General features: G+C 51.2%; 13 protein-coding genes across 13 annotated transcripts; 5 read left to right on the top strand and 8 right to left on the bottom strand.

Annotated features, from left to right (window-relative positions):
• Nucleotides 1-141: 141 nt before the first annotated feature.
• AFUA_6G07230 (putative C6 transcription factor) lies at nt 142-2,446 on the top strand (the record flags this gene model as incomplete). Its single annotated transcript, XM_745523.2, has 6 exons — nt 142-257; nt 307-703; nt 757-970; nt 1,015-1,046; nt 1,095-1,565; nt 1,631-2,446. The coding sequence occupies 6 exons, from the start codon at nt 142-144 to the stop codon at nt 2,444-2,446; spliced, it is 2,046 nt and encodes a 681-aa protein (XP_750616.2).
• A 680-nt stretch (nt 2,447-3,126) lies between these two features.
• AFUA_6G07220 (ubiquinone-binding COQ10-like protein) lies at nt 3,127-3,867 on the top strand (the record flags this gene model as incomplete). Its single annotated transcript, XM_745522.1, has 1 exon — nt 3,127-3,867. One exon carries the CDS (start codon nt 3,127-3,129, stop codon nt 3,865-3,867), a length of 741 nt encoding a protein of 246 aa, XP_750615.1.
• Nucleotides 3,868-4,118: 251 nt separating this feature from the next.
• sod4 (mitochondrial 37S ribosomal protein mS42) lies at nt 4,119-5,310 on the bottom strand (the record flags this gene model as incomplete). The annotated part of the gene is made up of 4 exons (XM_745521.2): nt 5,169-5,310; nt 4,923-5,103; nt 4,716-4,840; nt 4,119-4,649 (listed from the first exon to the last, which is right to left on the bottom strand). The coding sequence occupies exons 1-4, from the start codon at nt 5,295-5,297 to the stop codon at nt 4,119-4,121; spliced, it is 966 nt and encodes a 321-aa protein (XP_750614.1). The 5' UTR covers nt 5,298-5,310.
• A 105-nt stretch (nt 5,311-5,415) lies between these two features.
• On the top strand, nt 5,416-7,568 carry AFUA_6G07200 (uncharacterized protein). Its single transcript, XM_745520.2, has one exon. It carries the CDS (start codon nt 5,912-5,914, stop codon nt 7,184-7,186), a length of 1,275 nt encoding a protein of 424 aa, XP_750613.1. The 5' UTR covers nt 5,416-5,911; the 3' UTR covers nt 7,187-7,568.
• A 384-nt stretch (nt 7,569-7,952) lies between these two features.
• On the bottom strand, nt 7,953-9,086 carry AFUA_6G07190 (NmrA-like family protein). The gene has a single exon (XM_745519.2). The coding sequence runs from the start codon at nt 8,996-8,998 to the stop codon at nt 8,027-8,029; it is 972 nt and encodes a 323-aa protein (XP_750612.1). The 5' UTR covers nt 8,999-9,086; the 3' UTR covers nt 7,953-8,026.
• A 2,256-nt stretch (nt 9,087-11,342) lies between these two features.
• Nucleotides 11,343-13,563, bottom strand: PIG-S (GPI-anchored transamidase GPI17). The gene is made up of 2 exons (XM_077805008.1): nt 13,217-13,563; nt 11,343-13,141 (listed from the first exon to the last, which is right to left on the bottom strand). Exons 1-2 carry the CDS (start codon nt 13,475-13,477, stop codon nt 11,621-11,623), a joined length of 1,782 nt encoding a protein of 593 aa, XP_077661141.1. The 5' UTR covers nt 13,478-13,563; the 3' UTR covers nt 11,343-11,620.
• Nucleotides 13,564-13,643: 80 nt separating this feature from the next.
• On the bottom strand, nt 13,644-15,057 carry AFUA_6G07170 (uncharacterized protein). Its single transcript, XM_745517.2, has 3 exons — nt 14,320-15,057; nt 14,007-14,250; nt 13,644-13,936 (listed from the first exon to the last, which is right to left on the bottom strand). The coding sequence occupies exons 1-3, from the start codon at nt 14,670-14,672 to the stop codon at nt 13,895-13,897; spliced, it is 639 nt and encodes a 212-aa protein (XP_750610.1). The 5' UTR covers nt 14,673-15,057; the 3' UTR covers nt 13,644-13,894.
• A 50-nt stretch (nt 15,058-15,107) lies between these two features.
• On the top strand, nt 15,108-16,988 carry gprP (hemolysin III family protein; the record flags this gene model as incomplete). The annotated part of the gene is made up of 2 exons (XM_745516.2): nt 15,108-15,609; nt 15,663-16,988. Exons 1-2 carry the CDS (start codon nt 15,433-15,435, stop codon nt 16,986-16,988), a joined length of 1,503 nt encoding a protein of 500 aa, XP_750609.1. The 5' UTR covers nt 15,108-15,432.
• An 885-nt stretch (nt 16,989-17,873) lies between these two features.
• AFUA_6G07150 (tRNA(Thr) (cytosine(32)-N(3))-methyltransferase) lies at nt 17,874-18,974 on the bottom strand (the record flags this gene model as incomplete). The annotated part of the gene is made up of 1 exon (XM_745515.1): nt 17,874-18,974. The coding sequence occupies one exon, from the start codon at nt 18,972-18,974 to the stop codon at nt 17,874-17,876; it is 1,101 nt and encodes a 366-aa protein (XP_750608.1).
• A 705-nt stretch (nt 18,975-19,679) lies between these two features.
• Nucleotides 19,680-20,258, top strand: AFUA_6G07140 (uncharacterized protein; the record flags this gene model as incomplete). Its single annotated transcript, XM_745514.1, has 1 exon — nt 19,680-20,258. One exon carries the CDS (start codon nt 19,680-19,682, stop codon nt 20,256-20,258), a length of 579 nt encoding a protein of 192 aa, XP_750607.1.
• A 287-nt stretch (nt 20,259-20,545) lies between these two features.
• On the bottom strand, nt 20,546-22,093 carry AFUA_6G07130 (Zn(II)2Cys6 transcription factor domain-containing protein; the record flags this gene model as incomplete). The annotated part of the gene is made up of 3 exons (XM_745513.1): nt 20,546-21,397; nt 21,447-21,782; nt 21,842-22,093. The coding sequence occupies 3 exons, from the start codon at nt 22,091-22,093 to the stop codon at nt 20,546-20,548; spliced, it is 1,440 nt and encodes a 479-aa protein (XP_750606.1).
• A 555-nt stretch (nt 22,094-22,648) lies between these two features.
• On the bottom strand, nt 22,649-23,382 carry nudC (NudC domain-containing protein; the record flags this gene model as incomplete). The annotated part of the gene is made up of 3 exons (XM_745512.1): nt 22,649-22,680; nt 22,730-23,051; nt 23,134-23,382. 3 exons carry the CDS (start codon nt 23,380-23,382, stop codon nt 22,649-22,651), a joined length of 603 nt encoding a protein of 200 aa, XP_750605.1.
• A 719-nt stretch (nt 23,383-24,101) lies between these two features.
• Nucleotides 24,102-26,735, bottom strand: AFUA_6G07110 (uncharacterized protein; the record flags this gene model as incomplete). Its single annotated transcript, XM_745511.1, has 1 exon — nt 24,102-26,735. The coding sequence occupies one exon, from the start codon at nt 26,733-26,735 to the stop codon at nt 24,102-24,104; it is 2,634 nt and encodes an 877-aa protein (XP_750604.1).
• Between the last annotated feature and the right edge of the window lie 404 nt (nt 26,736-27,139).

Below are 27,139 nucleotides of genomic sequence, written 5' to 3'. Positions count from 1 at the left end.
GGAGGTAAGCCCGGAGACCGGGAAGCCACACGACCATCTTCCATCTTCCCTCATGTTCAACCAGTCAATGTATTCCATCTCCGGTCAATGACAGAATCATTTTTATCACATATCTATATTTGACATAGTCCCCCGTTCAGGATGACGGACTCGACGAAAGAACCCCAGATCCAGGACGTTCCGAATCCAAGCATGGTGACCAAGGAAAAGAAGAGGAGCCGAGTTCAATTCTCTTGCACTGCCTGTAGAAGTCGAAAGTACGTCTTCTGCTCTACAGTCATAGGACCTTATGCTAATGCATGTCAGACTCAAGTGTTGTCGGACGTTTCCATGCACCAACTGCAAGAAAAGAGGGGAGGCCGCATTCTGCACCTTTGTTGGCCGTGGCCCTCGAGGAAGGTCATCGCAGGGTCGAAAAAGCCCGACCCTTTTGCAAGATCGTCTGCAGCACCTTGAAAACCTGATCTTGTCATTTACTCAGAAGAAGTCATGCGAACAGAGCCAAACCCTTAGTGCATCAGAGCAACAGAATACTCCGTCTACAACAGCAGAGAGTGTTGTTCCAGCAGTGCTGGTAAATCCTTCTTCAAGCATGGAACCGGAACCGAGAAGCTCTGCGCCTGAAAGCACTGGTAGACTCCTGGAAAATAAAGCAGGGTCGAGCTATTTCGATGGCGCTCACTGGCGTGCTATACTCGAGGAGGTAAGGCTACCTGCCTCTATCTCATGCCCGTGCATTAACGAGCACGCTGCAAGGTGAACGAGGTCAAGGGATATCTTCAACAAGAAACAGATGAAGAATCTGAGGAAGAATTCATGGATGAAGCATTTTTTGACTCTTCATCGCCGGTTCTCTTACTCGGCTTGAACAAGCCCGCGAGCAAGGACGAACTGCTCGCTGATATTCCTCCACGACCAGCAGCAGATAGACTTGTCTCACAGTTTCTCCATTGTAAAGAGCCAATATTAGGTACGCGTCCGCTCTCGTACGAAACTCTACGCTGACATTACAAGTCGTTCTCCATTTCCCAACATTCCAGAAGGAGGTAAGCTGAACAAAGATGAACTGCTCACAGATGACTGACAGAACATAGTATAACCAATTCTGGCTAAACCCACGGGGAGCGTCTCTCCAGTGGCTCGGTCTGCTGTATGCTATTTTTGCATTGGCAGTTTCGATTTTGAATACGATAGAGGAACCAGTGCCCCATTCACTGGGAGATCACCAGGCCGCCACGACCCGGTTCCGCGAACGTACTGTACAATGTTTGGTCCAAGCGAACTATATAACTCCTGGTAGATACAAAGTTGAGGCCCTGTTTTTATATACAATGGGAGAGTTCCTCACAAGTTGTGATGCCCAAGCCGGAGTCTCGTTCATGCTCGGGCTCACTATAAGGCTCGCCATGCGGATGGGGTACCATCGCGATCCCCGAAATTTCCCTAAAATGTCCGCGTTTGAAGGGGAGATGAGACGGCGTCTATGGGCTGTTGTGAGCCAACTCGATACCCTGATTTCATTCCAAGTCGGACTTCCTCGGACAATCCAGGCCTGGCAGCACGACGTGGAGCTGCCGCGAAATTTTCGTTTGATGAAGATTACGATGAGAATACGAAAAAACTCCCACAGTCTCGGCCAGAAACTGAGCTCACTCCGCTGTGCTATACCATAGCCAAGGGAAGAATCATGTCGATTTTTGGACGAATATCAGACCTTGCATACTCGCGGGAACCGGTGACATACGAGCAAACGCTCGAAATCGATCGGCACCTTGAAGAAGCGCACAATCAGATTCCGTTGATCTTACGAACTAGGTCAATGGAGCAGTCAATTACCGACCCACCAGACCTAATTCTCAGGCGTTTCACGCTGGAGATTCTGTATCAGAAGTGCCGCTGCGTTTTACACCGGAGGTACCTGGCGGAGTTCCCTGACGATATGCGATACACATATTCTCGGTGGGTTTGTATAACCGCAGCGAAACAGATCCTTCGACACCAAGCAGTTCTGCACCACGAAAGTCAGCCTGGAGGCCAGCTGTACCGCGAAAAGCGATTCCCGAATTCTATACAAAACACAGACTACCTGCTAGCAGCCATGATTATCTGCCTCGGACTCTCCCCTGGTCATCCCAGGGAGCCAGGAACGAACAGCCAAAGCAATGATGTGACAGTGATCATCAAAGGCCGCGAAGATCTTCTATTAACCCTGGAGACATCCCATCAGATTTTCAAGGACATGCGTCGGCGATCGGCGGATGCACAAAAAGCATATGCTGCGATGTCAATCATGCTTCGTTGTGTCAAGAAAAGTATGCAACATGCAGCAGACCTCAACGGTTCAGGTGGCCAAGAATTTAATACAACCAGTGATGGTAAGATGACCAGCCTATGGCTTGTGCAAGCTACTAAATCAGCGGGCTGTAGTTTCACCACCCCCGTATGACGGATGGCAGAATCGGCAAGGTCCCTCGTCCGTGCTTGCCCACGACCAGCTCAATGCAATGCAATCACCTTTCGCCTCGCTAGATGTTATTGAAGAGATGCTTGAAGCGCCGACCAACCTTGACTGGGTAAGGACATTGAGGCCGCTTGTTCCAGGTTTGCTGACCTTTCGCAGCGTCTTTGGGACCAGCAAATCCAGGGCTTTGAAGATGAAAACGCACACACTCTCCGGTATCCTAACTTGGAGTCATAGAAGCTGCCTGTTGACCTCGGTATAGAAGTTAACGATAGCTACTTCTGGTTGATTTGTTTATAGATTTTCAAGTCAGTACTGACTGCATATATGCGTTAAACTGGCGCATTTGCGGGTTGGGTACCCTTGTATATAATGTAATGCCAATGTATATATATCGGATACGACATAGGTTCCTGTTTAGATGTGATTCATTCCATTAAACACGATATTTAACAATAATCAATGATACTTAAATTGTTAAGAAACGACTCTTGTCACGTTTGCTCAATAGCATGACGTCGCTGTCGCTATACAAGTAAACTACGCCATTCGGCACGTCCCGCGTGGATCCTGCAGGAAAGAAAAAGTACGGAATCGCCAAAGTAAACTACCGTATCTCAAAACTGCAGAGGCATACCACATCTATTCAGGTCCTCAAACACAAAATGAAACCATCCTTACCGCTGCGACGCATTTGTCGCGGGACAAACATCACAATCCGCCCGCCAACCTCGCCAGCACTCGTCCCACGCATTTTACATGAGCAACGAACACCACCTGCTCCAAGCACTCGCTCAACACCTCTCACAGCCACAACCCGCCGATCCTTCAACCTCTCGTCGCTTTCCTCCTTCTTCCCCCCCAGCAACGGCAATGGCAACGACAACAATAAAAGCCGCGTCCTAACCGCCACCCGCACCCTCCCCTACCAACCTAGCGCGCTCTTCAAGGTCATTTCCTCGGTCGAATCCTACTCGCAATTTCTCCCATTCCTCACAGCCTCGACCGTCACCCACCGCGACCCGGAAACGGGGTACCCGACTCGCGCCTTCCTAACAGTCGGCTACGGGCCTCTCAGCGAGACCTTCACGTCGCGCGTGGACTGCAACCGGGACAAGTGGACTGTCGAGGCGCGCAGCGGGGCCAAGTTCGGGGTGGACTCGAAGGATGGGCAGGGGGGGGGGATCTTTCCCGGCGCGAACGAGGGGATTTTTGAGTATTTGAGTACAAAGTGGGAGTTGGTGCCGGTCCCTGGGGGAAGTGTGCAGACACGGGTGCAGCTGGAGATTCAGTTTGAGTTTCGGAACCAGTTTCATGCGGCGATGATGAGCGCTGTTGAGGGGCAGATGGCGGGCGTTATGATTGAGGCATTTGAGAAGAGGATTAGGGAGGTGGAAGGGAGGTAATGATCATAGCTTCGGGCTATACGGATGGGATGGGTTGTAGAGAACTATAGATGAGCCGAGGGCACATGGATTGTATAGTATAGAGGATCAGTCGCATTCTTTCCATTTTTGTATCTCTATCTCGAGACAAATCGCTGTACATTTAGACAAAATATGAGAAAACAAAACCCTTGAACAAAGCCTGGCCAATGCTGTCAAAAGCTAGTATAGTATAGTACAATTCAATTATTGAAACATCCGGTACGCGATTTTCATAGCATGCTTAGGCTGCGATTCCGGTTGGCCGCGTGACGCCCTCCCTTCAGCGAGCTGACCGCGTTGTAGTTATCATACACAGTCTCCCAGTTGATCCGGTCCCACCACCGCTCCAGGTACTCGGCCTTGCCGCCGATTCCGTAGTCCATCATCCAGACATGCTCCCAGGTGTTGACACACAGAATGGGCTGCACGTCTACGGCGCCAGGAGCCATGTTCTTCTGGTTCAAGGAGTGGGCACCCATTGAGCCGGCGTACATGTTGCCAAGAGGGGCATCGGGACTGTGGGTGGCCATATCTACCGGTTGGCGCCGGGAGTGAGCAGCTGGGTAGGGCGAGCCTGCGTTGTAGGTGCAGAAAATGTGCATCAATCCTTCCCGCTCAAGGTTCTTAGCCAGCCATACAAAACCGGGCCCGAACATGGCGTTGGCGGTTGCAAGGAAGTCGAGCTTCAGCGATTCGACAGAGGAGCAGGTGTCGATAATGTCCTTGGCGAACTTGTCGGGAATCTGAGTGGGGGTGGGTGACTATTGCAACAAACAAATTAGACGTGGCCGGTCAGATAGCGGTCCTCTTCTCTGTGAAGTACTCACCAAGCAGTTAAAGAAAAAGTGGTTGTTGTGAGCCATTGAGGCGTAGTTGAAAACGGAGGCCATCTCCGGGCGCCGGGAGTACTTGATCAACAGGTCTCCAGGTTTCGTATCAGCGTCGACGGTGTCTATGTATCAGGCATCAGATATTGACCTCATGGTATTATCATCCCAGAGCGATGAAGATAAACGTCTTGCGGAAGGTCTCACCCTGTGTCAAGAGATTCAGTTTATCAATGAGGAGAGTTTGATACTGCGTCCAAGCAAAGTCAAATGCCTCTGGCGACAATAGCTCCGGAATACCATTGGCCTTGAAGTACGCATCGTGCGTCAACTGGGGGACTCGGTGCAACTGTCGTGTCTGGAAGCGTGGGAGGGCGGCGACGGGTTTCTATCACGAACAATCAGTTCTACACTGCAAGCCAAGGACTGTCGGGAAAGCCCAGGAAAGCTCACTTGAGAGAGAGCGGACAATGCACGCAGAGGAGTCTGCGGCCGGAGGAGTCGGTTCAACATGACGAGGGTGTGGGATTGAGGGTTCTGAACATTAACTGGAGAGCAGCTTAACGGCCGCAGAATTTCCATCGCGGATGCGAAATTGCTGTATTGGGACTAGCGTTGCTGAGGTAAGCCAGTTTTCCAGCTGGCCAATCAGGGGCCGGAGATTTACTTCCTGTGTTTGTTAACCGCCCATCGACGATCTTCTGCATCTTCCCTCAGTCAATACTCTACGCGCCCTCATGTCAGGCCCATATTGCGTTGTCAAATTGGATGCTTCCAGCTGGATTGAACGAATAATAGCTGCTATTCTTCTGAGCACCTAGATCGTTAGGTCACTATGCGACCTACCATAGTCCCCATTTGCCGTCTCTATTTTGAGATGACGGCGCTTGTAGCTGCCATGGCCCTGGATGTTCCTTAAATGATGGCCTGATGCCTATTTTGGGCATTGAATCAAGCTTCTTTCTCTCACTCCGATCTCGATTTCTTTGTTGTTGATCTTTTGTGTGGTCTGCAGGTTGTTCTTTGTCTTTGTCTACAGTCCTTTCAGCTTCCAAGTCTGGCTCTCTTGCGATTAGGTTCCTTTGTTGCTGCGAATATTCATTTTTAATCGACTAATCTCTTCTTGAACTCATCTTTCCTGTGATTAATAGCACATACTGCAACCCTGTTTCCTGAAGAACCCTTGATAGTGCCAAATGGCGAGGTCAAGTTTCACCGCGTTCTTGGTGGCCTTCACCACTGTTGTGAATACCATCTCACCGAGCTATGCATTCAACAGCCTGTTGCACCGAGCCTCTGACTCCTGTCCAGCATCATATGAGCAATGCAACAACTCCAATCTGCCATCCTCTTTTTGCTGTCCGTCGACATCTACCTGCGTGAGTCTGGATAACGACAGTTCCGCCATATGCTGCCCCAGCGGGCAAAGTTGCGCATTTATTGAGCCAATCACTTGCGATGTGTCACAGCAAAATGCCACTCTCCACCCAAAAGCCGTGGTCAAGACAATACGGCTTGGTGATACCCTGCCAAAGTGCGGGGATTCATGCTGTCCTTTCGGATACAGCTGCCAAAGCAATAGCATTTGCGCCATGAGCACATCGACTACTTCGATAGCCACGAACTCAGTCTCTTCCCTTACCACAACAGCCTCCAGCATTCCTTCCGCTCCCTCAACAGAGTCTATGACATCTATGACATCTACAGTTCCAACAGCTGCTACTAGTTCCTCGAAAGTCACAGACAGTGCATCCTCAACCGATGGTGTCCACCCGACTATCATAACTGCATCTGATCCAGCAGATCCATCAGCCTTCGGTGCTGCTTCTAGCTGCCATGGGACTACAGCTACTATGACGGACGCATGCCCTTCTTTCCCAACCAAAGCAATAATTGCCGGCTTCTTCCCGGGCGCCGCCTTCGGGGCCATCCTCGCATTGTTAGCAATGTACCTCATGAGGCGACGGAAGAATAACCTACCCCCTTCTGTGAAGATCGCACAGCACACTCAGAGAACATCAAGCGGAACACTCATTGGCATCTCCGACCCCATTCCCTCCGAAGAGAACGCCTACCGAACCGACTTCCTTCTACGAAGATCTCTGAAACGTAACTCGGAAGGCGCACGCTCAATGCTCCAACGCACAGGGACCCGCGTCAAGAGCCTGTTCGGCTCCACACCAAAACCGAGCCAGATGGTGTCAAAGCAGCCCCCGTTGCCGCTGACCCCTCCGCAGCAGGCTCGCATGCCCAGTACGGAGAGCATCAAGGTCTATACGCCGCCAGGGACGTTCGCCTCGACAGGTGTTCTCAGGCCAGAGCCGTACCCGACTATCGTCGTGGGAAATGGTTCCACCTTCACTGAGATGATTGATCAGGCAGGATCTAACAATAGCAAGGGTGATCCGAGCTACAGCGTCGATGAGGCCCCTAGGTCACGGAGCAAAAGTCCTCTCCGTCGCCTTTGTTGATGGCGAACATGCTTATCTCTTATGTGTCTGTATTCAGTCGTTTGCATAGAGGAAAAGGTGTTACTCTTTATCAGCATTTGCGTATATACTATTTAGTGTGCTGTGCACGTATTTTGATGTTCTTTGTATCGTGATTTGAAGTAATGGTTCCCTTCTCATCTGTCTAACCGTCTAATGACTTTTACCTAGTATCACTATTAATGTTTGAATTATCAAAGGAAGAGAATTGTCCTCTCTGATACTAAGCTACAAGCAGGGATTTTGAATCTAGAGAACCATGATTCACACAGCCTAACCATGTAACCATGTGCTGGATTGTCGATGATCGGAGACTGCATTTGCGAGTCCTATATATGATGAGGCATCGCACACATATGCCTACCTAGCCGACGCACGCGGTTAGCAAATAGTAAAGAATGATTGAACAATGCAGGTAATGTCTTGAAGTTGACCAGTCATCTGATAAAGAAGTATAGCTCCATCTAGAATGACCGAGTCACGACGTTCGATATTAACGTGAAGAGACTATCAGTCCTGACGAGCCAATGGCATTCAGTGGTGAAATATCAAGTGTTTTCGAGGCGATATTATCTGGCAAGTTCGAGCCATTAACTCCCTGGTTTTTAGCCATCTGTCTAGACGCGGAAACTTGTGGCTTTGTCTGCTCCCTCATGGAAGAAAGTTTCAACTTTCAACTTTTCTTCTGCTACTATTTCAAACGGTCATTATTATGCTAAGAACTGATTCCTTTGGCCATGGGTCAATTAAACTCAATTTGATGTATTTGCTAAAATTTCAGCATGAAGTGGTTGCTAAACCCCCCTGAAACCACTGTTTTCTCTACTTATGATTTCCGTACTCCTCTAGTAAGGTTTTTAAGGTATCAGCAGGTGTCCGTTTCGGAGCAGCAAGCTCCAGAATCACGTTGCTGGTTGTAGAAGTCGAGCATTTCCCTTCCCAAGCTGTCTCGGGGGCCCGCTTGATCGAGTAGATGACGTTCTTCGATGGCTTGGCTGCCGCATATTGGTACTCATACAGCTGGTCGATGAAAGAGACGTCTCGGTAACTGACGTCTTTGACAGGTACACCGATGTGTTGCTTAACCATGTCAACAATCTGCTTTCCAGTTATGTCCTGGGGCCCGTTCAGAATGTATTTGGCCCTGTTGTGCACGGAAGGATCATCTTGGGACAAAAGATGAGCTGCAATGACACCAGCCTCGTCAGGGTCGATGATCCCGACGGGTGCATCCTCTGACAGGATCAGACGAAGGGTACCCTGCTCGCCGGTTCTGCGGTACTGTTTAATCAGCTCCGCAGCAGGGGACAAAACAAAAGGCGAGAAGACATTTGGCTGAAGAGACGTCCACTGCAAGTCGTTGAACTCGGGGGAGCCGAGGAGAGCCTCAATGGCCCAGTGCTGTCGTGCATAGTAGGCAGGGCAATCCGGACGCACATTCGCGGCTGTAGTTGAGATCCGCACGACATACTTGACGCCGGCGTTGAGAGCATTAAGATGGAAGGTCGACTCCTCGGCAAATTGGGTAGGCTCATTGTGGGATGCAATGAAGGCTCTAACCACTTGATGTTCACGCAGCCAGTCGGCAGTGATCTCAACCCAGTTCTGCTGGATCACTTCGACTCCAGGTAGTTTAGCAAGTTCTTGTGCCACTGGACTGCTGGAAGAGCGAGTGAGGGCAATGATGCGTGCCCCAGACAAAGTGCTGCTAGACTGAAGCAACCTTGGCAGCGTCTGAGCGACAGCTCGGCCGGTGTTGCCAGTGGCGCCGGCGATCAGGATGGAAGGAGTCATGGCTTTTCGAGGTATGAGATGTGCAGTTGACGAGGAGCTACTCGGCCAAATGTAGGTACTATGCTCGATCTTATACCAAGCAACTTACCTTGATTATAATTAGTAATAATGGCACATAGGAGTACAAGACTCATGATTCCTAGAATGCTGACTGAGGTGAAGACTGCTGCTGGCCGCCCACCGGCATCCCACCAAACAAACTACGACATCTATAATCTGTACATGAATGCACCGTTCCCGGTAACCTTTGCTAGCCGTTACTGCGAGAAAAGTCCTGCCTTGATAAACCACTGTGTTGCTCTTCAAACCCTATGTGCCATTATCTCAATCTCGGATGTAAGCCAGATTTCCCTATCAGCCTAGAAACGTGGGATACCGGCGGGATACCGGTGGGCGGCCGGTGGGAGGAGAAGTCTTGGACCCTTGTAACTCATTGTTGCTTGCCCAAACTACCCCCGCAAAGCACAGCGAAGCCCAATTTTTGATTCCCGATGGAAGGGTTTGGCAGTGAGATCGACTTCCTTCAGACGGCCCCGGACCCTTCCGCGTACGACGTTTTTCGGTGTCCATTTCCTCGCTGCAATGCTAGATACCGGCGCAAGGAGCATCTGAATCGCCATGAACGATCGAAACACATCAATCAGCAGGCTTTTGTCTGTTCCAGATGCGGTCGTAAGTTTCAACGAAGGTATCTACATGCTTACGCTCACCCTCTTATTACAACCAACCCCCTAACGCTAGACGTCAAAATCAGTGATACCCTACGACGTCATGTACAGAAGCAGCACAAAATAACAGAGCCTCTAAATCGCGCGCGCCGAGCATGTGCGGGTTGCCAGGCAGGCAAGTCTCGGTGTGAAGGGGGCGTGCCATGCGAAGAGTGTGTTCGTCGCAACATCCACTGTTCTCTCCAAGACCGTCCTAGTATTGCAGAAGATCAACAAACCCGATCGTCGACCCCACCTTCGTCATCTCTACACCGTGAACATTCACAGTTATATTGGGATAAGACGAAGAAGTGGGTTGATCGATATTTCGACATCTTCCATCGGCGGTGGCCGTTCATCCATCGAGGATCATTCAATGTGCGCAGGGAGACCCCGTTGCTTCTCCAGTCAATGATAGTTATAGGCATGTGGACCTCAGGGGAACAGTCTGCGCAGTCTGCGGCAGTCGAGCTTTATGATCAACTTGACTCCGCTATTCAAGATCAAAGGGTATGTTTTGAACACCAATCCATGATGTTTCTGATTTACTCATGTAGTGAATCATAGGAGAGATGGGATGCCTCAGAAGTAGAGACGGCCTGTAGCGCCTGCGTCTGGCCAATTGCCACATACCAGGCTATCCTTCTGCATCTTATTTTCTCTGTGATCATGAAGGATAATGGTGTTGTCAACCTCGACCTCAAACCATCCATCTCCGCTGCTGGTTTAGCATTACTCAAATCGCTGGTTGGAAGCTGTAGAAGACTGGGCATGTTCTTTTATCCGAACATGCTCGCCAGGTTTAAGGAAGCTGACCTACCCGCATTGGTCTGGGTGAGTATTGAGGAAGTCAAACGATTTAATATGGCACTCTATAAGCTCTGTACAACATTGAGCAGCTCCACTACCGAGGACAGGCCCCTGCTACACGCAAGTGAACTCCAATTCCCTCTGCCAAGCAATGATCCTTTGTGGAACGCTGTTGGGAGAGCAGGATGGGAGGCTAATGCCAAAGGGGAGAATATGGTTTCCTTGAAAGATGATCTTCAGGCAAAGTGGATTTCCAGATACGCAGATGTATTAGAATGCATTGGTTTATAGCCATCAATCTCACGATCACTGATAACCGATGATAGTAGGCCGGTGAAAGGGAGACCACTGACTCGTCGAATCACCAGCGGCAGCTACTTTCAAACGACGAGATCAGGAGGGAGGTGAAGATCTTGATAATTTCTTCAAGTTCTGAGGCTTTGAAGGACAATACAAGCAACGCAAAATTAGTCTCTTGCTCCGAGAGTTGAAACGCATGCTTCCTTCCCAGGTACAATAAGCCGTGATGGCTCAACGATACTGGCGAAAGTATCGAAGCGTTTTGAGTGATTTATTCACACCTTACCGACAGAGCATGCTGGCTATGCTATATCATATATGCACCAGAGATTGTGATTTACCTTGGAACCGTTTCATTGTAGCCGTAATTAAGATTACCTTAATCTGGACACATCTGACTGACCATCACTAATAGCAATCGTACCACAGTATAACAAGACATTAGCCGTGGTAGCCTGCTTCTTATGTTCGCGACCCACAATTTGCATCCTGTGTCGTGAGACTTCGTATCTTAGCTACTGAATTCTACCAACTGATGTCAATTTTATAACGAAGCTGCAACATGTGGTAAATATGACAGTTGGATGCTTTACGTGGCTGCCAGAAACCTAGCCTGAGGTCTTCCACATCTAAAAGGAAATCGAAGCCCAGGTTACAGTTTCCTGGAGGACAACAGTTCAATTAGTCTACCTTAGTTTCTCGCGCCACGCCAATGACCATTTGAATGGGTCAGACGAATGCGTCGATTGATTATCATACCGATAATGAACACTATATACTACATCAAATAGGTGAAGAGGATCATTCATGAGGATAATGCCCGCTTAGCCTTCCGATCCGAAATAATCCTCTTGGCCTCTTTTAGGAGTCCCACGACAAGAGGGACGCCAATGGGCCCCAGTAAGGGTAGGTATACGGCCACTTTATGTTCATCCGAAAAATACATTTGCCCCACCATGCTCTTGTCGAAGAAACTGCGCTCGGCCTCCGTTTCCGCCACGCGGGCGCTGGCAAGAGCTGCTTCGAAGCGGCCCTCGCTGAGATGAGTGCATGCCGAGGCCAAATGAGCGAGAGTGGAGGATACAGATGCGGCGACATTAGCTGGGATGGGGATTGAGGGGATGGACTCGGTGAGACGGGCGAGCGAGCCCATGGTGGAGGATGCGGAGAGGAGGAGCGTGGCCGCGCGGACGCGGATCAGCGTTTGTAAACGGAATGGCAGGGAGGTAGGCGTAGTAGGGACGCCAAGTAAGGTGAGGAGCTGGTGGGAGAATGTTAAGAAGCCGGCGCGTAGTGCATCCTTGGACAAATGGGTCGGGCTGGAGTGGTTCTCTTGGGTGGTGGATAGAGGGGGGTTGAGGAGGAAGACGCCGCCCCATTGAGGGATGATCCAGCTGGTCGCACCGCTCTCCTTGACGACCATTGGCGACTGTGAAGGCGCAGGCACATAGAGAATGAAGTTAATTGTTGGGCCGTTTCCGATACTAGGGCTCAAGGGCCATTCGGCGGCATTGATGAAGGCACTCAGATCTTCCTTCTTCAAGGTCCAAGCTGCTAGCGCCTCGTCATATTCGGGTTTGGGCGCGGTTGGAGAGAAGGTCGCGTATAGCTGTACTTGCGTGTCGACAGTGAAATTGCTAATGGGTTCCAGCGCTTGCAGCAAAGGGGAAATATATTCCTCCACAGCTGCTTGAATGTCCCAGGAGGAAGGCTCTGCGCCGGGCGTGAATAGAGAAAAGGCCAGGTGATAGGTTTCGGCATACTTCATGGACCGTCTCAACCGTTTGCTGATATTTTCTGCTAATTGCGGAGAGATGGAGTTAAGAACTGCCAAGGGCTGCTGATTGTTCGAAGATGGAGGAGTGTTGATGTTGGCACTGCCGAGGTTGCTGTCGGACAGGATTTGGGCAACGATTGCCTTTTCCTCCGTAAACAGACTCTGTATTTCGCTCGCGATGAAGGCCGACAAGGGCGAGTTGGAAGCTGTGGGAGCGGGAATCTGGCTGGGGGGATACATGATATCCAGCTGGGTGGTTTCGGAATGGAGCTCTGCCTTGGGAGTGACCAAATCCTCCTGAGGTAACAGTCGAACTGTCAATGCGGTATCAGGTCTGCCTGAACCAGCAAGCGCCGACGGTCCTTGCGCGCTCACATGGCTTTCTGCAGCGATTGTGTCTTCGGACAGCTTCAGGCGGAGGTGATGGGCGGAGAATTCGTTGAGGTCGTCAAGAGTATGCTGCGTAGTCCGGAGAAGACTCTGAGCCTCTGGGATGGGCATAGATGGTGTCTCAAAACGGAGTTCAAGAGGAAATACAGGACGGCAGGTCTGTATAATGTACCACATGAGTGACTGAACCAAGAGCTCTCCGATCACGGACTGTGGGTGTATAACACGACGTACCTTTCCATTGGCCCAATCGACCATCTCCTGAGCAGGCAAATGAGCCCGATAGATAGATGTAGTCTTCCACCATATCGGAAATCCTAGAAAGATGACGACGGCCCAGAATGCAGCAATGACTCCGAATCGAGTCCGAATAGCCTCTGGCTTCTCGGGCGGAGGAAGTTGTTGCGCGCTTGCTTTAGAACTCATGGTGGGGTGGTTGGGTGGTTGTGCAGTGTGTTCTATGAAAGACCGCAGGTCTGCATGCTGGCTAGTCATGACCAGGACATTCTCTGTTCTCGTAGTCCTTGAGCGATGGCTTTGGGAGCACCCGTTGTTCAGGGAGAGTGCCCAACAGGAGGCGGAGTGAAGGCGGAGAACAGAGTGGCAGCATCTATCAACTCCGCTGAGATGCGACAGAGGCCGCTACAGCAACAGAGATCGGACAACTTGCACGCTTTTCCTAACACTGTTTGAGATTAAGTATATGCGGTTGTCATCTAAAATTCAGAATTTAAACGGGCCCTGTCCTCGTAATAATGCTGTCACTAAATACAATGATGTAGATTACATGCAGCAAAGTCCCATTTCCTAGGGGTTCATAAGTACAGACTCCCGGGTATCTCATAGAGTATGCGCCTATTAATGAGAAACGACAACAAAAAAGTAGAATGGCGAATGGAGAGAGTCCCACGTCTAGTATTCCTTCTCGAAGATTTTCTGGATCGGTTTTGCTGCCTGGAATCCATTGTCAGCAAGTGATCTTACAGGGATCGATGCTCGATGTCGAGAAAGTGGAAAGACATACATCAATGAACCGTTCAAGATCTTGGTCCAGGCTAGCCAGGTCATCTTTCCGCTTCTTGTTCTCTGCGATCAAAGCTTGCTTGCGCTTCAGAAGCTCCTGTCGAGCCTGTTCCAGCTTCTCCCGCTCGGCATGTTCGTGATTAATGCGTGCAATCATAAGTTCATGTGCATCAAGGTTGGCATGCTCCGGATGAAGGGCCAAAAACTCCTCCACAGGGATCAATGGCAGGGACAGGTATTTGTGACTGAGAGACAGCAACTTGTTAGTCTAATTGCAAGGGGGCTGAATGAACGTCAAACAACGGTCCACATACTCATATGATTCACAAGCAGCGATTTCTCCGGTCAGATGCCGCTGTTCATAATACAGATTCTGCAGTTGCAGATGCAATCGATCGATCTCTTGCCGAGCTTCTGCTGTAAGTTGTTTTGTCTGGCGAACCCGAAGAATAGCATCCCGACTTTGACCGCGGAGCTGGGCTAGAAGGGCAAAAAGCTGCCTCTGCTGTTTAGAGGCAGCTAGAAGCGCCTGTTCGGGGTCGGATGAAGTAGACTGTGTCGTGGGATCTAACAAGGATAAAAGCTTCTCGCATTGTTCCCGCGTCTCGGCGCAAGTACGCAACACGGGTAGCAATGAGGGATCGGAGACAATGTCACCGATAGTCATGGCGAATTTGCAAAGAATTGAAATGGAGGGGAGCGACTGATAGCGCTGGGGCAAAAACTGCAGCGAAGATCTGACCGAAGAAGAATAGATAGCAGGAGAGAGAAGTATTGAAGAACGTGGAGACACGGCGAATGCTCATGGGCTGGAGACGGAGGAGAGGGAGGTTATTATCTGGATCATGAGGGGAGAAGGGGAATGCAGCAATTACATAGGACTAGTGAACGATAAGGCTTGATGAATATTCACTACCTTGCTTGAAGCTATCCACCTGTTAATCTTCACATGAAGAGGCTGGGTTTTCTGATTGATGATTACTATCACCCATGATCCCATCTGCTGCCCCTCTTGGCCTCATTTCTCCTCCAATCTGCCCGCGTCTTCGTCTTAAAAGATTATCGCCTCCCCCCACCTGCTCTTTTCTGGCTGTCTTACTTTCTCCCACACTCTGTCTCTGATCATCCTTTCTCTCCACTCTTCCAGGTCTGCTCAAATTATTTTAAGTAGTTCTTAACTCATATAAAAGCAATTATTCTGAGCCTCTCCACTCAAATCTCGGCCTCTTCCCCCTTACTTCGTACTTTTTTTGTCGATCTTGGATATCGTTTCGGGATTCCGCTTTTCGGCGCCCAAGTTCCCAACAATAACAACAGCCAGGCAATTCCTCAGTCAGACACCAACAACCCAGAAGACTATGCGGGTTTGATATCCAAATTTTAGAGGTGGTGGAAGAATCTGGGCTTGAGTTATTCATTGATTAACAATGGCCTGCACCACGCAATCTATGACCCTCGAGTCGTATCCAGATGCTACCTCAACGTCTTTTGCGACGACTCCCAGCGAGGGAACCGGTCTTTTGCGCGATCGAAGGCGTAGGCACTCGTTCCACACGGCTCGGAAGTTGTCTTGTGACTATGATGGCGATGCTATCTTTCTGAGGGTAGGATCAAAACCCATCTGTGAAAAGTAATCCTCCGTTCTGACGTTCCTCAGGTTGAGCTCTTCCTAGCGGAACTGGAAAGACGCATGCATTGGATCGAACAGTATCGAAAGTCGCACATGGTTCACATCGACTCGAGTCTTCGCAGAGCGTATGCGACCCTAGAAGCCGTGAGAGACTCATGCTCCTACGCCTCCGGGGAGCTTATGGGAGGTGGAAAGAAGAGAGCCAAGATCCTGGTCGAGACCCTCGAGGACCGCTACAACGATGCGCTGGCTACAAAGGAGACGCTGGAGCAAAAGGCTCAAGCCGGAGTACGCCTGATGGAGTCCTTCCTGGTCGAGCTGGAGTCTCGAGCCCATGCGGTTCGCGACCGGGGCATTTATGGCGCTCTGGACGATGGATGGAAGGCCGTCGACTCGAAGTTGGTGCACGCTCGTGAAGTGGTCGACGAGGGAATAGAACAGGCTCGTCGAGCCAAGGATTCGCTACGGGAGAGCATTAACCGTGCCATCTTACTAGCTCAAGAGCAGCGATTGATCACTTACGCTGACCTTCCTCACCCGTGGCGAATCAATCCCCACATCTTGCAGGGATATCGCTTTTCCTCATCGAAGGTGGAATGTCTCATGTCAGTCTTCAGCGTCTGCAACGAAACCGTCAATATCTGGTCGCACCTGATCGGTCTCTTCATCGTCCTCTCGGTCGCCTTCTACTTTTACCCTCTCAATCCTAATTTTCATCTGAGCACCAAGACCGATGTGGCGATCGCTGCTGTATTTTTCTTTGCTGCGTGCAAGTGTCTGGTCTGCAGTACTCTGTGGCACACCATGAACAGCATTGCCAATCAGCCGCTTATGGAGAGATTTGCCTGTGTCGATTACACGGGGATCTCGCTTCTGGTGGCCGCCTCCATTGTGACGACCGAGTACACGGCTTTCTACTGCGAGCCCGTTTCTCGCTGGACGTATATTTTACTGACCATGTCGCTCGGAATCGGCGGTGTCATTCTGCCCTGGCATCCCACTTTTAATCGTAATGACTTGGCTTGGGCTCGTGTGGCATTTTATGTGACCCTTGCGCTTACAGGATTTGCGCCCTTGTTCCAGCTCACTTATACGCGCGGATTCGTCTGGTGTCTTTACTTCTATGCTCCCGTTGTGAAGAGTATTCTGGTCTACTTTGCCGGAGCTTGCATCTATGCCTCTCAGATTCCTGAGCGATGGCGCCCAGGACTTTTCGACTACTTCGGTGGCAGCCACAACATCTGGCATATAGCTGTGCTCGGTGGTATTCTGTTCCACTACTGCGCCATGCAGGACTTGTTCGCCAATGCGTTCGTTCGAGCTAAGGGAGAATGCCCCAGCTTGACGGCATGAAGAGCTTCTGAACAGATGGCTCAGCGCTCAGCGCACGATCGGCTACGAATAAGATTCTACGACATTTTCTGATTGCCATACACAAAAGCATTTAGACATGGACCCCAAGGACTTACGGCTACGTACCGATCAGCGGTTGACTCAGTCCCCTGCAAGTCCTTGTTATAGACTTCTTCAAGCACTGATTTTGAGCTCTTGCTGTTGAGTTATTGCGATTGCATAGGAAGCGTTGCTCGTTTTGCTGATGTTGTGCTTACACTTGCCGGTTCTCTCGAGATTTCTTCTTGTAAATACTCTTGCTGGAATCTTTGCGCCTTATATAGCCGCTTGTGCATATCCCAAAGACCAGATACTGTTATTAAGCTCTAGCTGTTTTGTTGGTTTTCTGTCGAACCTAGGTTCTTTGCAACTTGCTGTTGGTTGAGTACATACATCAATCCTTGGTGCACATGATGCACCTCCCCGGGGAATGCAATCCAAAGAGAACAGAATAAGTAAATGCCGGAACAGATCTATTTGCGCCAAGTAACTTGATAAGACACTAAAAGAATGCAGGTGCCCTATCCTGTCTATATGCTTCATATCGTAACATCATTATCTCTCTGCCGAGACCGCCCTCACTGCCGGACAATAATGTTGCAGGGTCATCGCTCGAAGACCTGTCTCTAAGCGAAGTTGTTCAAGGTCCACAGCGACAGGGACTGTAGTGGTTGTTTCTATCTTCATTGAAGACAGAGACACCAGTGTGGCTAAGCTGCACTTGCTGGGATGACGACGGTTGGATACGCGGTGACCTGCAGCCCCATTTTCAAGAGCAAGGGGTCAAAGGTTGCGTCTAACATGAAGGATTGATTCTTTCCCATCGGTTTAAGATGGCACTGGGAATCACGAATCCGCCTTCTCAGCCTCCACTGCGGCAGGTGTCTCGCGTTTTCTGTAATGAGCCTGGATCCAGCAGCGGTACATCTTGAGTTTCCGCTGGCGATTGACAATCAAGCGTCGATCAACGCCTATCTTCTCCACGTCGAATGCGCCCTCGGACTCCGCCACGATGGAGTTGTCCTCAGCCATCTGCAGACCTTTCTCTGGCGTCCATGTCCCCCACATCTTCTCCAGCTGTTCTTTCTCGAAAAAGTAGACCCTGGTGCCGTCGCCGCGGACATAAAAATTCTCGTCCATGTACCGGCCTTTTTTGAATCGCACCTGAGCCAAATCGCCGCGCCCATAGTCACGGAACAGAACGAGCCCGCCTGGTTTCAATACCCGATAGACATTCCGAATAGCCTGGTCCCATTGACTGGGTGCCAAAGCGGAAAAAATGAAGATGAGAATAACCACATCTACTGACCCCTCCGTCAACCCCGGAGGAAGCCCATTGTTCTCCTCGTCCGGCACGGCTGTCACGTCCCACACATCCGCCGAAATAAACTTGGGATTGTAGTGCTCGCTCTCACGCATCACCTGCACCGCCGTCTTGGAAAAATCGCATGCATGCACCATCAACTCCTCGTTCTTATTATGTGTAATGAGCGGAAACGCCGTGTTGCCCGCCCCGGCACCAACCTCCAGCACGACCTTCCTGCCCGCTCCCTTCTGCGTTACCTCGGCGAGCACGGGAAACTCCTGGCGCAACCACTTGCGATCCTTGAAGAAGTTGGACGTGTTGTTCTTGTAGAACAGATTCCACCATTTCGCGGGGTCCTTGTTGAAGCGCTGCTTGTCGAAGTCTGAGACGGGGGATTCACGTTGCTTGGCGTATTGGACTTCGGCGAAGGCTTTGAACTCGTCGTCCGGTTCGACATGATCCCAGGCGTTGAACTCGAAGACATCGTCGCCTTCCTCGAGGTAGCGGGAGCCGAACTGGTAGGGATCGGTGCGCTTGAGGTTGTTGGCGGGGTCGTGCGAGCGATGCGGGGGGACGGTGGGAGGCTTGACTGATTGTATGATAGTTACAAGCTGATCTTTAGAATCTGCGTCCGGCAACATCGTATGCGATTTTCTTTGTTTACTTTTTCTTCAAGACTGGTGAAGAGTGTCTATGGCGCTGGGATGGAGGGTGTTCAGGTACATAAGAAAAATACCGATAACAACAATTTAATTGGGGAAAACCTAGATTTCTGAATGCCTCAGGCAAGCAATCAGCGGGGCAGCGTATCTTATCGGTAATGCTGCAGCCAATCACAGCACGAGCCAATATGGGTGCCTGAGTCCATGGTATGTCACTGGCCTGAGGCAGTGAGGAGGCACAGCCAGGGCAGATATGAAGCCAACTTCTGTCATCTTTGCTTCTCTCTTTCCTTTATTTCCTTCTCTGTACTCCCTCCTCTGCTCATTGACCATCCATCTGTCCAGCTATCACTCTTGAGCTCGTTGAACAACATGTTGCTCTGATATCCAGACGTCCCCTCAGATCAGCCTTGGTGACATCTGACGATCCATTGATCCGAGCGTCTTCGACACTACTATTTGGTCTCCATTGATGAGCCAAATCCACTACTACTTATTATCTTTGCATATACACGTATAACAAAGTAGATTTCTTTGTTTTAATATTGTTCCATATCATCAGGGGCTTCCATAAGCCCTCGTCGTACAAAAAGTTCTGTCATGTCATTTCTCAGCGGGCTGTGCGGCTGCTTCGCCCCGAAGAGTCCCCCACGTGCACCATCAGCCCGGGCTCTAAGCCGAGCAATGGCCGAAACCCATCAGCATCATCACTATCACAATGACAGCAACTTTACCTCTCACCATCGTCCTGATGAAGGGCCGGTCTACATGGCCTTCGATGAGGATGGGTACACCCCGCCCGTCCCGCTGCCACGGTACACCCCTCGGCCGATGAGCAGTATCCAAGAAAAGACGCTGGAAGCGCACATGCGCGATCCTCCCGTCTCCTCGTCACGCTCCATCATCTCGCTGCATGACGAAAAGAACCCGCGCGACTTTGCCAGCGCGGACGGCGACGAGCTCACCTCGGACGTCTCCTCGGCGATTTCCTTCCCAAGCAGCTACGGCAACACCTCGACGGCCACAAGGGAGACGCCCCCGCCGCCGTATTCGCCGCGCATGTCTCCTGCCCCGTCGAGGTCCATGTCTATTTCCTCCTTGAATCCCCCGCCGCTCCCTCCGCCGCCCCCTCCGCCGCCGCCTATGGCGCATATTGCGCAGCCTCGGCCGGTGTTGCGGCGGGAGTGTTTGCCGCGGGATCTTGCGGGCCATAGCCGGGTGAGTTTTGAGAGCCAGCGGCGCTTCTCGTGGGAGAGTAGGTGAGTAATGAGTAATGATGTTGCGTTAATGATGCGGCGTTTGTTTCTTTGCCGGTGGCTTATAGTCGTTTCTTCGGGACTTTACGGTAATTAATGGTTGGCCTCGATGGTCGGACGGAAGCATTGCGTTCGTTTGCTCTTTGGAAACATGAATAAGCCGCCCTCATGCTGTGCTTGCGGGATCAGGTGGCTGGCGCAATTGGACGGAGTATTGATATTGACTTGAATATTGCACATACATATATAATAATGATGAGTCATACATGAACGAACATTAGCTTAGATGTCATCCTAGCAGCCGACAGGTTCATATGGTTCAATTAAGGGTGCCTCCTTCTCAGCACGTTGCTGAACATGCCTGAGCAGATACCCGCAAACCTTCGCCGGAAACTCCAACAGCCGCAAGATGCGCGGATCCTCGCTGTCCTCGAGATACATGCAGATAGCCGCGCACTCGGAATGCACCCGGGTCTCCGCCCACCAGCACCGACAGGAGTCCAGCATTGCCAACCACCAGCTGAGAATGATCAACGCCGGCGGGTCTTTCTCCGCTAGCTGCGCCCAGAAGCTCGGCAACAACCGGCCCATGAAGGTCGTATACTTGGAGAAACTCTTGATGGACCGTTCGGCCGGCAGTAGCAGCGAGAGCATCCGCAGCGGCGCCAGGTACGGGTTACTCTCTTCTGTGGTTGTGTCATCGATACCGCAGATATCAGCCAGCTCCGGGTGGAGACCCTCCCGCCCGGGTGGGGGATCCTCGAAAGTTCGACTCTCCTGTCGAGTCGCCATGAAGACGTCCCACCACATGCTGATGCACAGCCAGGGTTTGGTAAGCCCCAGGAGGTGGCGCAGACCGCCCTGTAAAGTGAGCCAGCTCAGGGCTTGTGGATCGTTGGAGAAGACAAAGGACTTGCGGGGGTTGTATTCCTCCAGTTGGAACACGTGGACCGTCATGAGGAGACATGTGGAGAAGAGTGCGTCCATGTTGTGGGGACCGACAGCGCAACCGAGCTCCTTGGAATACTGGCTGATAGCCTGCTGCCAGTGGTACGCTTCGGCCATTTTGTAAGCGGTGTTGTCAGGCACAACATAACGAAGATGGGAGGTTGCCACCGCTATGATGGTGTGCATGAGAAGGGGTGTCTGAGTCTGTTAGCTGTACTCACCCTTGCTCAGATGCAGGGCGACTAACGTTGAAGGCTAATTGCATGATTTGATTTCTCAAAAGTATCTGTGTGCGCTGATTGGCAATGGTAGGAGTGGTGGCGTAATGGAAATGATGCAGAGCGCGAACGGCATCGGACAAATGTCCCTTCTTTGAGCCTAGCTGCAGCAACTCGTCCATTTTCTCTGCCACTTCACGGAGATACATTGAATACTGGCTAGAGCTTGGCGATACCAACTCAGGGTTTTTCTGAATGAAAACAGAAACAACGCCCTTTTCGTTGGTTGAGCATTCCGGGCCTGTGTATGCACATGTAACGCCATGCTTCTTGCATCGCAGGCAGTGAGGTTGGGTCTCATCACACTGGAACCATCAGCATACTCCATAGTACCAGGCCAAAACGAGAGGGGAAGGCAATCTACTTTGACTCGTCTTCTCTTGCAAGTTAGACAGCCAGAGCGGGACTTGCGGTGCGGCCGCCGCGCATGGTACACGCGCTCCGTGGATCGTTCTCTATTTGATTGTCCAACACCGGACGCCCGGTACATGGGGACTCGAAATAGACTCTTCTGGCCTTGCAGAGGTCCCGACGGCCCGGAACGTTCGGGATTGGCCTTTGACCGAGTTCTCTCGGCGGCCTCGGAAGAGACAGATGTTTCTGGGGAAGGTAGCATTGTATCTTCGAAAGATATCTGCTGTATTCTCTGGACAGAGCCTCCAAATGCGCTTCAAATATACCTTTGACGGGCTGTTTAGATGGATAGAAATAGCGACTCTCAAGAGCAGATGCCTATCAGGCTCGATAGGCTGCGCCTTGCAAGCCTGGTCGTCTTGTTTTCACGCGGTGGGATTGGTCCAGCTCGCGAGTCAGGCTGGACCTCTGAGCTGGTCTACATCGTACTCAGCCTATTTTCTGATGGACCATTCGGTCGGAGGTCACTGAAAGATGATGCGAGGCTGATGGCAATACGAGGAGATCGTCACATAGATGGAGCACTAGTCCCAGAAAGGCAACTCTCGCATTCGCTTGTGGCGGCCTTACCCGAAGTGGTAAAAGCAGTTCTTTATAGAATGAGTCTTGGATCGAGTCCCCCATTCAAAGAGATGGGTAAGGATAATAAGACAATCATCATATAGAGGCTCCATAAGGGTTCCTGTTGATCTCAAGTACCTCATGTACACGGATATCGTTAATTCATACAGTCAACAAGCAGTAGACCCGCACCACCTTAACCAATCTTTGCATTCGAGAAGTCCATCTCTGCAAGACATTAGCCCGTAGACCACACCGAGTCTCGACGGCAACATACCTGGATGTTCAGCCTGGAACTTCTTCAGAATGTCCATCTTCCGCTGCTCGTCGCTAGTCAACCCGCCCATCTCCTTCTGCCGCTGATCGTACATCATTTTCTCGACCATGGCCCTCGTCTCGCCATCCAAATCACTCAAACTCGAGTTCTCCGGCGTGATTTTGCTCACATCAATCTTCGGCGCCGTCGTCACAACGTGAGCCCACCATTCCATCTTATTGACCTTGTCCAGATGAACCGAGACCTCCTTTCCGGGAGGCTGGGACGTCGTCTCCAGCGTCCAGGACGATTCATCCACGATAATAGGATGCGGAAAGTCGCCCTGCTCCCGTCATGTTAGTCCTCTTTCCCTCACACTTTATCTTACGTCCATCAGGACCCAGAAGGACTAGTGCCGTGCTCACCTCAATCAACGCCTCCTGCCCCTTGATTGCGACCTTGATCTTCGTCTTTGTCAACACAACGTCCAGATCCCGACCCTTGATGTTCGCAGGTACGGGGATCGTCACGTCCACGTCGCGGATCGTCTGTGTCCATTTGTAGGGCAGCTGCGCCTGCTCTGCGTCTTCCTTGGCCTTGCGCTCTTTTTCTTCGAGTTCGCGTTGGGCGATGTCCTTGGGCGTGGGGTCTTGCTCGAGATCTGTCGATGACATTGTTATGGTTTTGTGGGTTTAGGTGGATGAAACTGTTGAATGTTGATCGATGAGGCTTGGAGCTGAAGAATGCAAGGTGTGGGGTTAGCCGTTGTTTGCGCCGGGGTACTCCATAGTCGCATTTAGCTTGGAGGCTTACCTCTGACAGTGACTGGCAATCGACCTGGTCCTAAGAAAATATAGATTAGGTAGGCAAGATAGATTGTCGGCTGGTGAAAGTGAGAAGACCGAGCTGCAATTTTAGAAACAGTTCGAGTACCTTCTGTCGGTCCCGGCGGTTGGCGGGGCCGTTCCGCAGCTCTATCCTTGTGGAGACCTCTCATAGGTACTTGAGAGCTTGAAAGCCTATGAGTCGAGACTATGTAGTATCAGCAATCTACTCCTAATCTTCGACCGTAGATCTGACAATTAGCGGCGATTGCGAGATGTGCTATCTAGTTTGACATTCATTGCTGGTTCTGATGATTCCCTGTAGCTAGCAACCGGACTCCTAACAAGGCGCATACAAGGATTCACAAATATGCTCTTCCAGTAAACGACCCGGAACGATGACCAATATGCCATAACATACGCTGGCTCCACGACAATAATTCGAATAGAGCAGTTGTCACGCCTAACTCCCATCACATGAGTGCTTTGCTTCCCGCGCAAAGTTCGACGCTGTTGAACAAATCGCTAAACAAATATTACTGATACCGGATGCAATGCGTTCGAGAATCTCACTCGGAACTGTCAGTCAACGCATCCTCCACCAGGAATTGCGCTCCGGTAGGACTCTGATCTAATGCGAAGATCGAATCTGATGCATCATTCTGCTGAACATCCTCCACCTCATGGACTTCTACATCCGACCTGGCCTCAATCAGGTCGAAGAATTGTCCCGCAAATTCCACAACCTCGTCGGCCAGCTTAAACTCTAGGATCGCCTCCAGGGCCTGCATGTCCTGCTTCCACTTCTGTTCCCGTCGCGCCTTTTCTTCTGCCGTCCGGCGACACGTCCCGTCTCGCTCACGGAGCTTCATGCAATTCGGACAGTGGTAGTGCACTTGGCAAAAGGAACAGTTGCAAGGTGGATTCACATTGATGCAATCCTGGCAGACGTGGACCGAGCAGGCCGTGCACTCCCGAAGGATACTAGAGCATCTCTGGCGCTGATCACCGACCGCGCGAATTTGCGGACAAAAGAACGACTGGCAGCCTTGCCATTTGGGGGGATCGAACGGCGACTCACAGCAGAAGGACGAGGGCGACGAGGAACGTGAGCGGTTTGAATTACTGACCGAGAAACTCCTTGAGCGACGGTGGACAGGCGCTACAGGCCTGGAGGATATTCCAGAACTCAGCAGGCCGGGATGCCCCATATCGGCAATGGCAACCCCATCCCCGTTGTCTTCGGTGAAACTACTAGTCGTGGAATCGAAGATGCGCAGTGTCCGGTAAGGCAACTCGATTTCGGGTGTGGAACCTGCAAGCCCAGGTTGTGGAATGCTGAGGTCTCGCATGAATTCGCTGTTGACCTGATCAGACCTCAGTCCGGATGGGTTCTGAATAGCCATCTTCTCTAAAGCCAAATCCCGATAACCGCAGATGCGAAGACGGAGACCCCGCAGGTCGTGTTCAATGCATAGTGGTTTCGAACAACTCTTACAATGAACCTTCCACTGAGGAGCGTCGTAACATTCCTGGCACAGATTCCGAGGACATGCTGTAGGCTGGCGGTCAGGCGGTCCCAGTAGCCATTTCATCATGGCGATATGCCCCGTCTCAAGGGAGTAGTCCGGTTTACGGGGGTCACCGTAAGCATACTTTGGAAAAGTCTTGCTCCACTCGTTGGCTGAGTATTCCAAGTCCTCCCAGCCTTGACCACGGGGTAAAGGAGCTGCTCGCACCTGGTCCACGTCCCGGTTTGGGGTGCCGATGCTGATGCCGCCGCCTCCGGAAAATATGGGCTCGGTACAACACCAATGAAATTTTAGGTTCGGATAAGGTACTGGGTCATTGGGATTGACAAAGACGTTGTCCGTCGAGTTTCGGAGAGGATCCTGCATGAGGCACGGGGACACAACAGCACCAGGTGCCCACCAGAAGCTTTTCGCGGCATCCTCTGGATTTGACGCACTCCTGCGGTTGTGGAGATAGGGTCGGTCAAACGCGCAGCTCGCACACAGGGTCTTTCGACACCCGACGCAGTGCATCAAGATACTACATTGCTCACATCGCTCAGAAATCTCCTCGAAACAATTATCGCAGCGGATGTTGTCGACGAAACGAGTATGACTCGAACGCAAATGGGCAGGCATCATCTTGCCTTCGCCCAGTCCCTGTCCTTCCCCGGTGCCGAGTGGCTCGCCATTGCAGCCCGTTTCGTCGTGTTCCCACAACTTCCCATCTCTCTGACTTGGCCGACCTCCCTGTTCCACTGGGCCAATCCAATTCTTTGACCTCCACAGTCGGTCAAAAACCACCCATACTTCGGCGGAGCCCTGAGGAACCCTCATCGAAACGTAACTTCTTCTCCGGAAGCATCTTCCAGCAGGAGTAGAACACCACGCAGTGTCAGTCCAGATCCCTAGTTTGTGACAGAGGCTGACCAATTCATGCGTAGGCTCGGAGTCAGAATCCTTTCGCGAGAGAGAAGATGAGAGATAAGGCCTGCGTCTATGATGCCGACATCGGTATGTGTAGAGACTTTTGAGCGCAAGACGTTTCGTCGACGAGGAGCTGCCGATATTCCTTTCCATGTCCACGTCGTACTGGAGCCCGAACATGGTCAGATAGGGGATAATGTGGTACTTGAGCGAGACATTCTTGCAGCCCCGAACAGAAAGGTGCTCCAGGGTTTCTCGTCGCGAATGCAAAACAGTAGATATTAAGATCTGCCCTGAGACCGCGGTATTATCCAGCTCCAGACTCTTCAGACAAGGACTGAACGGAACCACCACGTTCATCAACAGTTGATCGAGAGAATATGACCGCGATTGGCGTGGCATCGCCGACTCGGTTCCTCCAGGGAATACAATCCGGAGCGGGAACTGACTGCCGGAAGGGTAGAACAAGCGGAACGAGAGGTACTTCCATGCCGTTGGGTAATTTTGGAGGAAGGATCGAAGGTAGCGGGAGGTATGAAAGAGCTTGAGGATGGCATCGGTGGGAGTCTGGAGTAGAAGAGATTCAAGGATAGGCGCGTGTGTGGTGATGACTCGTTCAAACGTCGATAGAGACCGCTGAGTCGGGGGGATAGACTGCTCCGATGCGGACTCTGAGAAGACCGAACCTGTATCCTCCTCCATCTCATCTAAATCGCGACTTTTCACCTCCGGTCCACAGCCCGGAGATTCACATAGGAGAGACATGGCAGCGGAATCTTTTCTCTGCCTTTTCACCCCCCTCTGGCACGCTGCTGCTGAGGATCAAAGTGACGCGAGGCCGGAATCGAAGCAGAGAATGCGGGTGTCGCACATCATAAGGGAAGAGAAGTTGGGCTAAGATGCACAAGGCAAGGAGTGCACTCCAAATACGAACACCATGCGGAAGCCATCTAAGGGCAAGGACTGAAAGGAAAAGAGGTATCTAATAAAGGGGATGATGAAGATGATGATAATGAGAACACCACCAGTTGGCTGGGTGTTGTTGCTTTGCCAACTCAGTAAGGTCGATAGATCGTGTTGGGATCAAACCCAACAACGCCTGGGATCTGCCCATGTCCATCATGTGATAGGTCGCCCTGTTGTGTCGCGCGAGGCACTTTTCTTTGCTT

Source organism: Aspergillus fumigatus, chromosome 6 (assembly GCF_000002655.1).
Source record: "Aspergillus fumigatus Af293 chromosome 6, whole genome shotgun sequence".
NCBI classification, from domain to species: domain Eukaryota; kingdom Fungi; phylum Ascomycota; class Eurotiomycetes; order Eurotiales; family Aspergillaceae; genus Aspergillus; species Aspergillus fumigatus.
The sequence above is the reverse complement of the archived record's forward strand: the minus strand, read 5'-3'. Positions and strand labels throughout refer to the sequence as shown.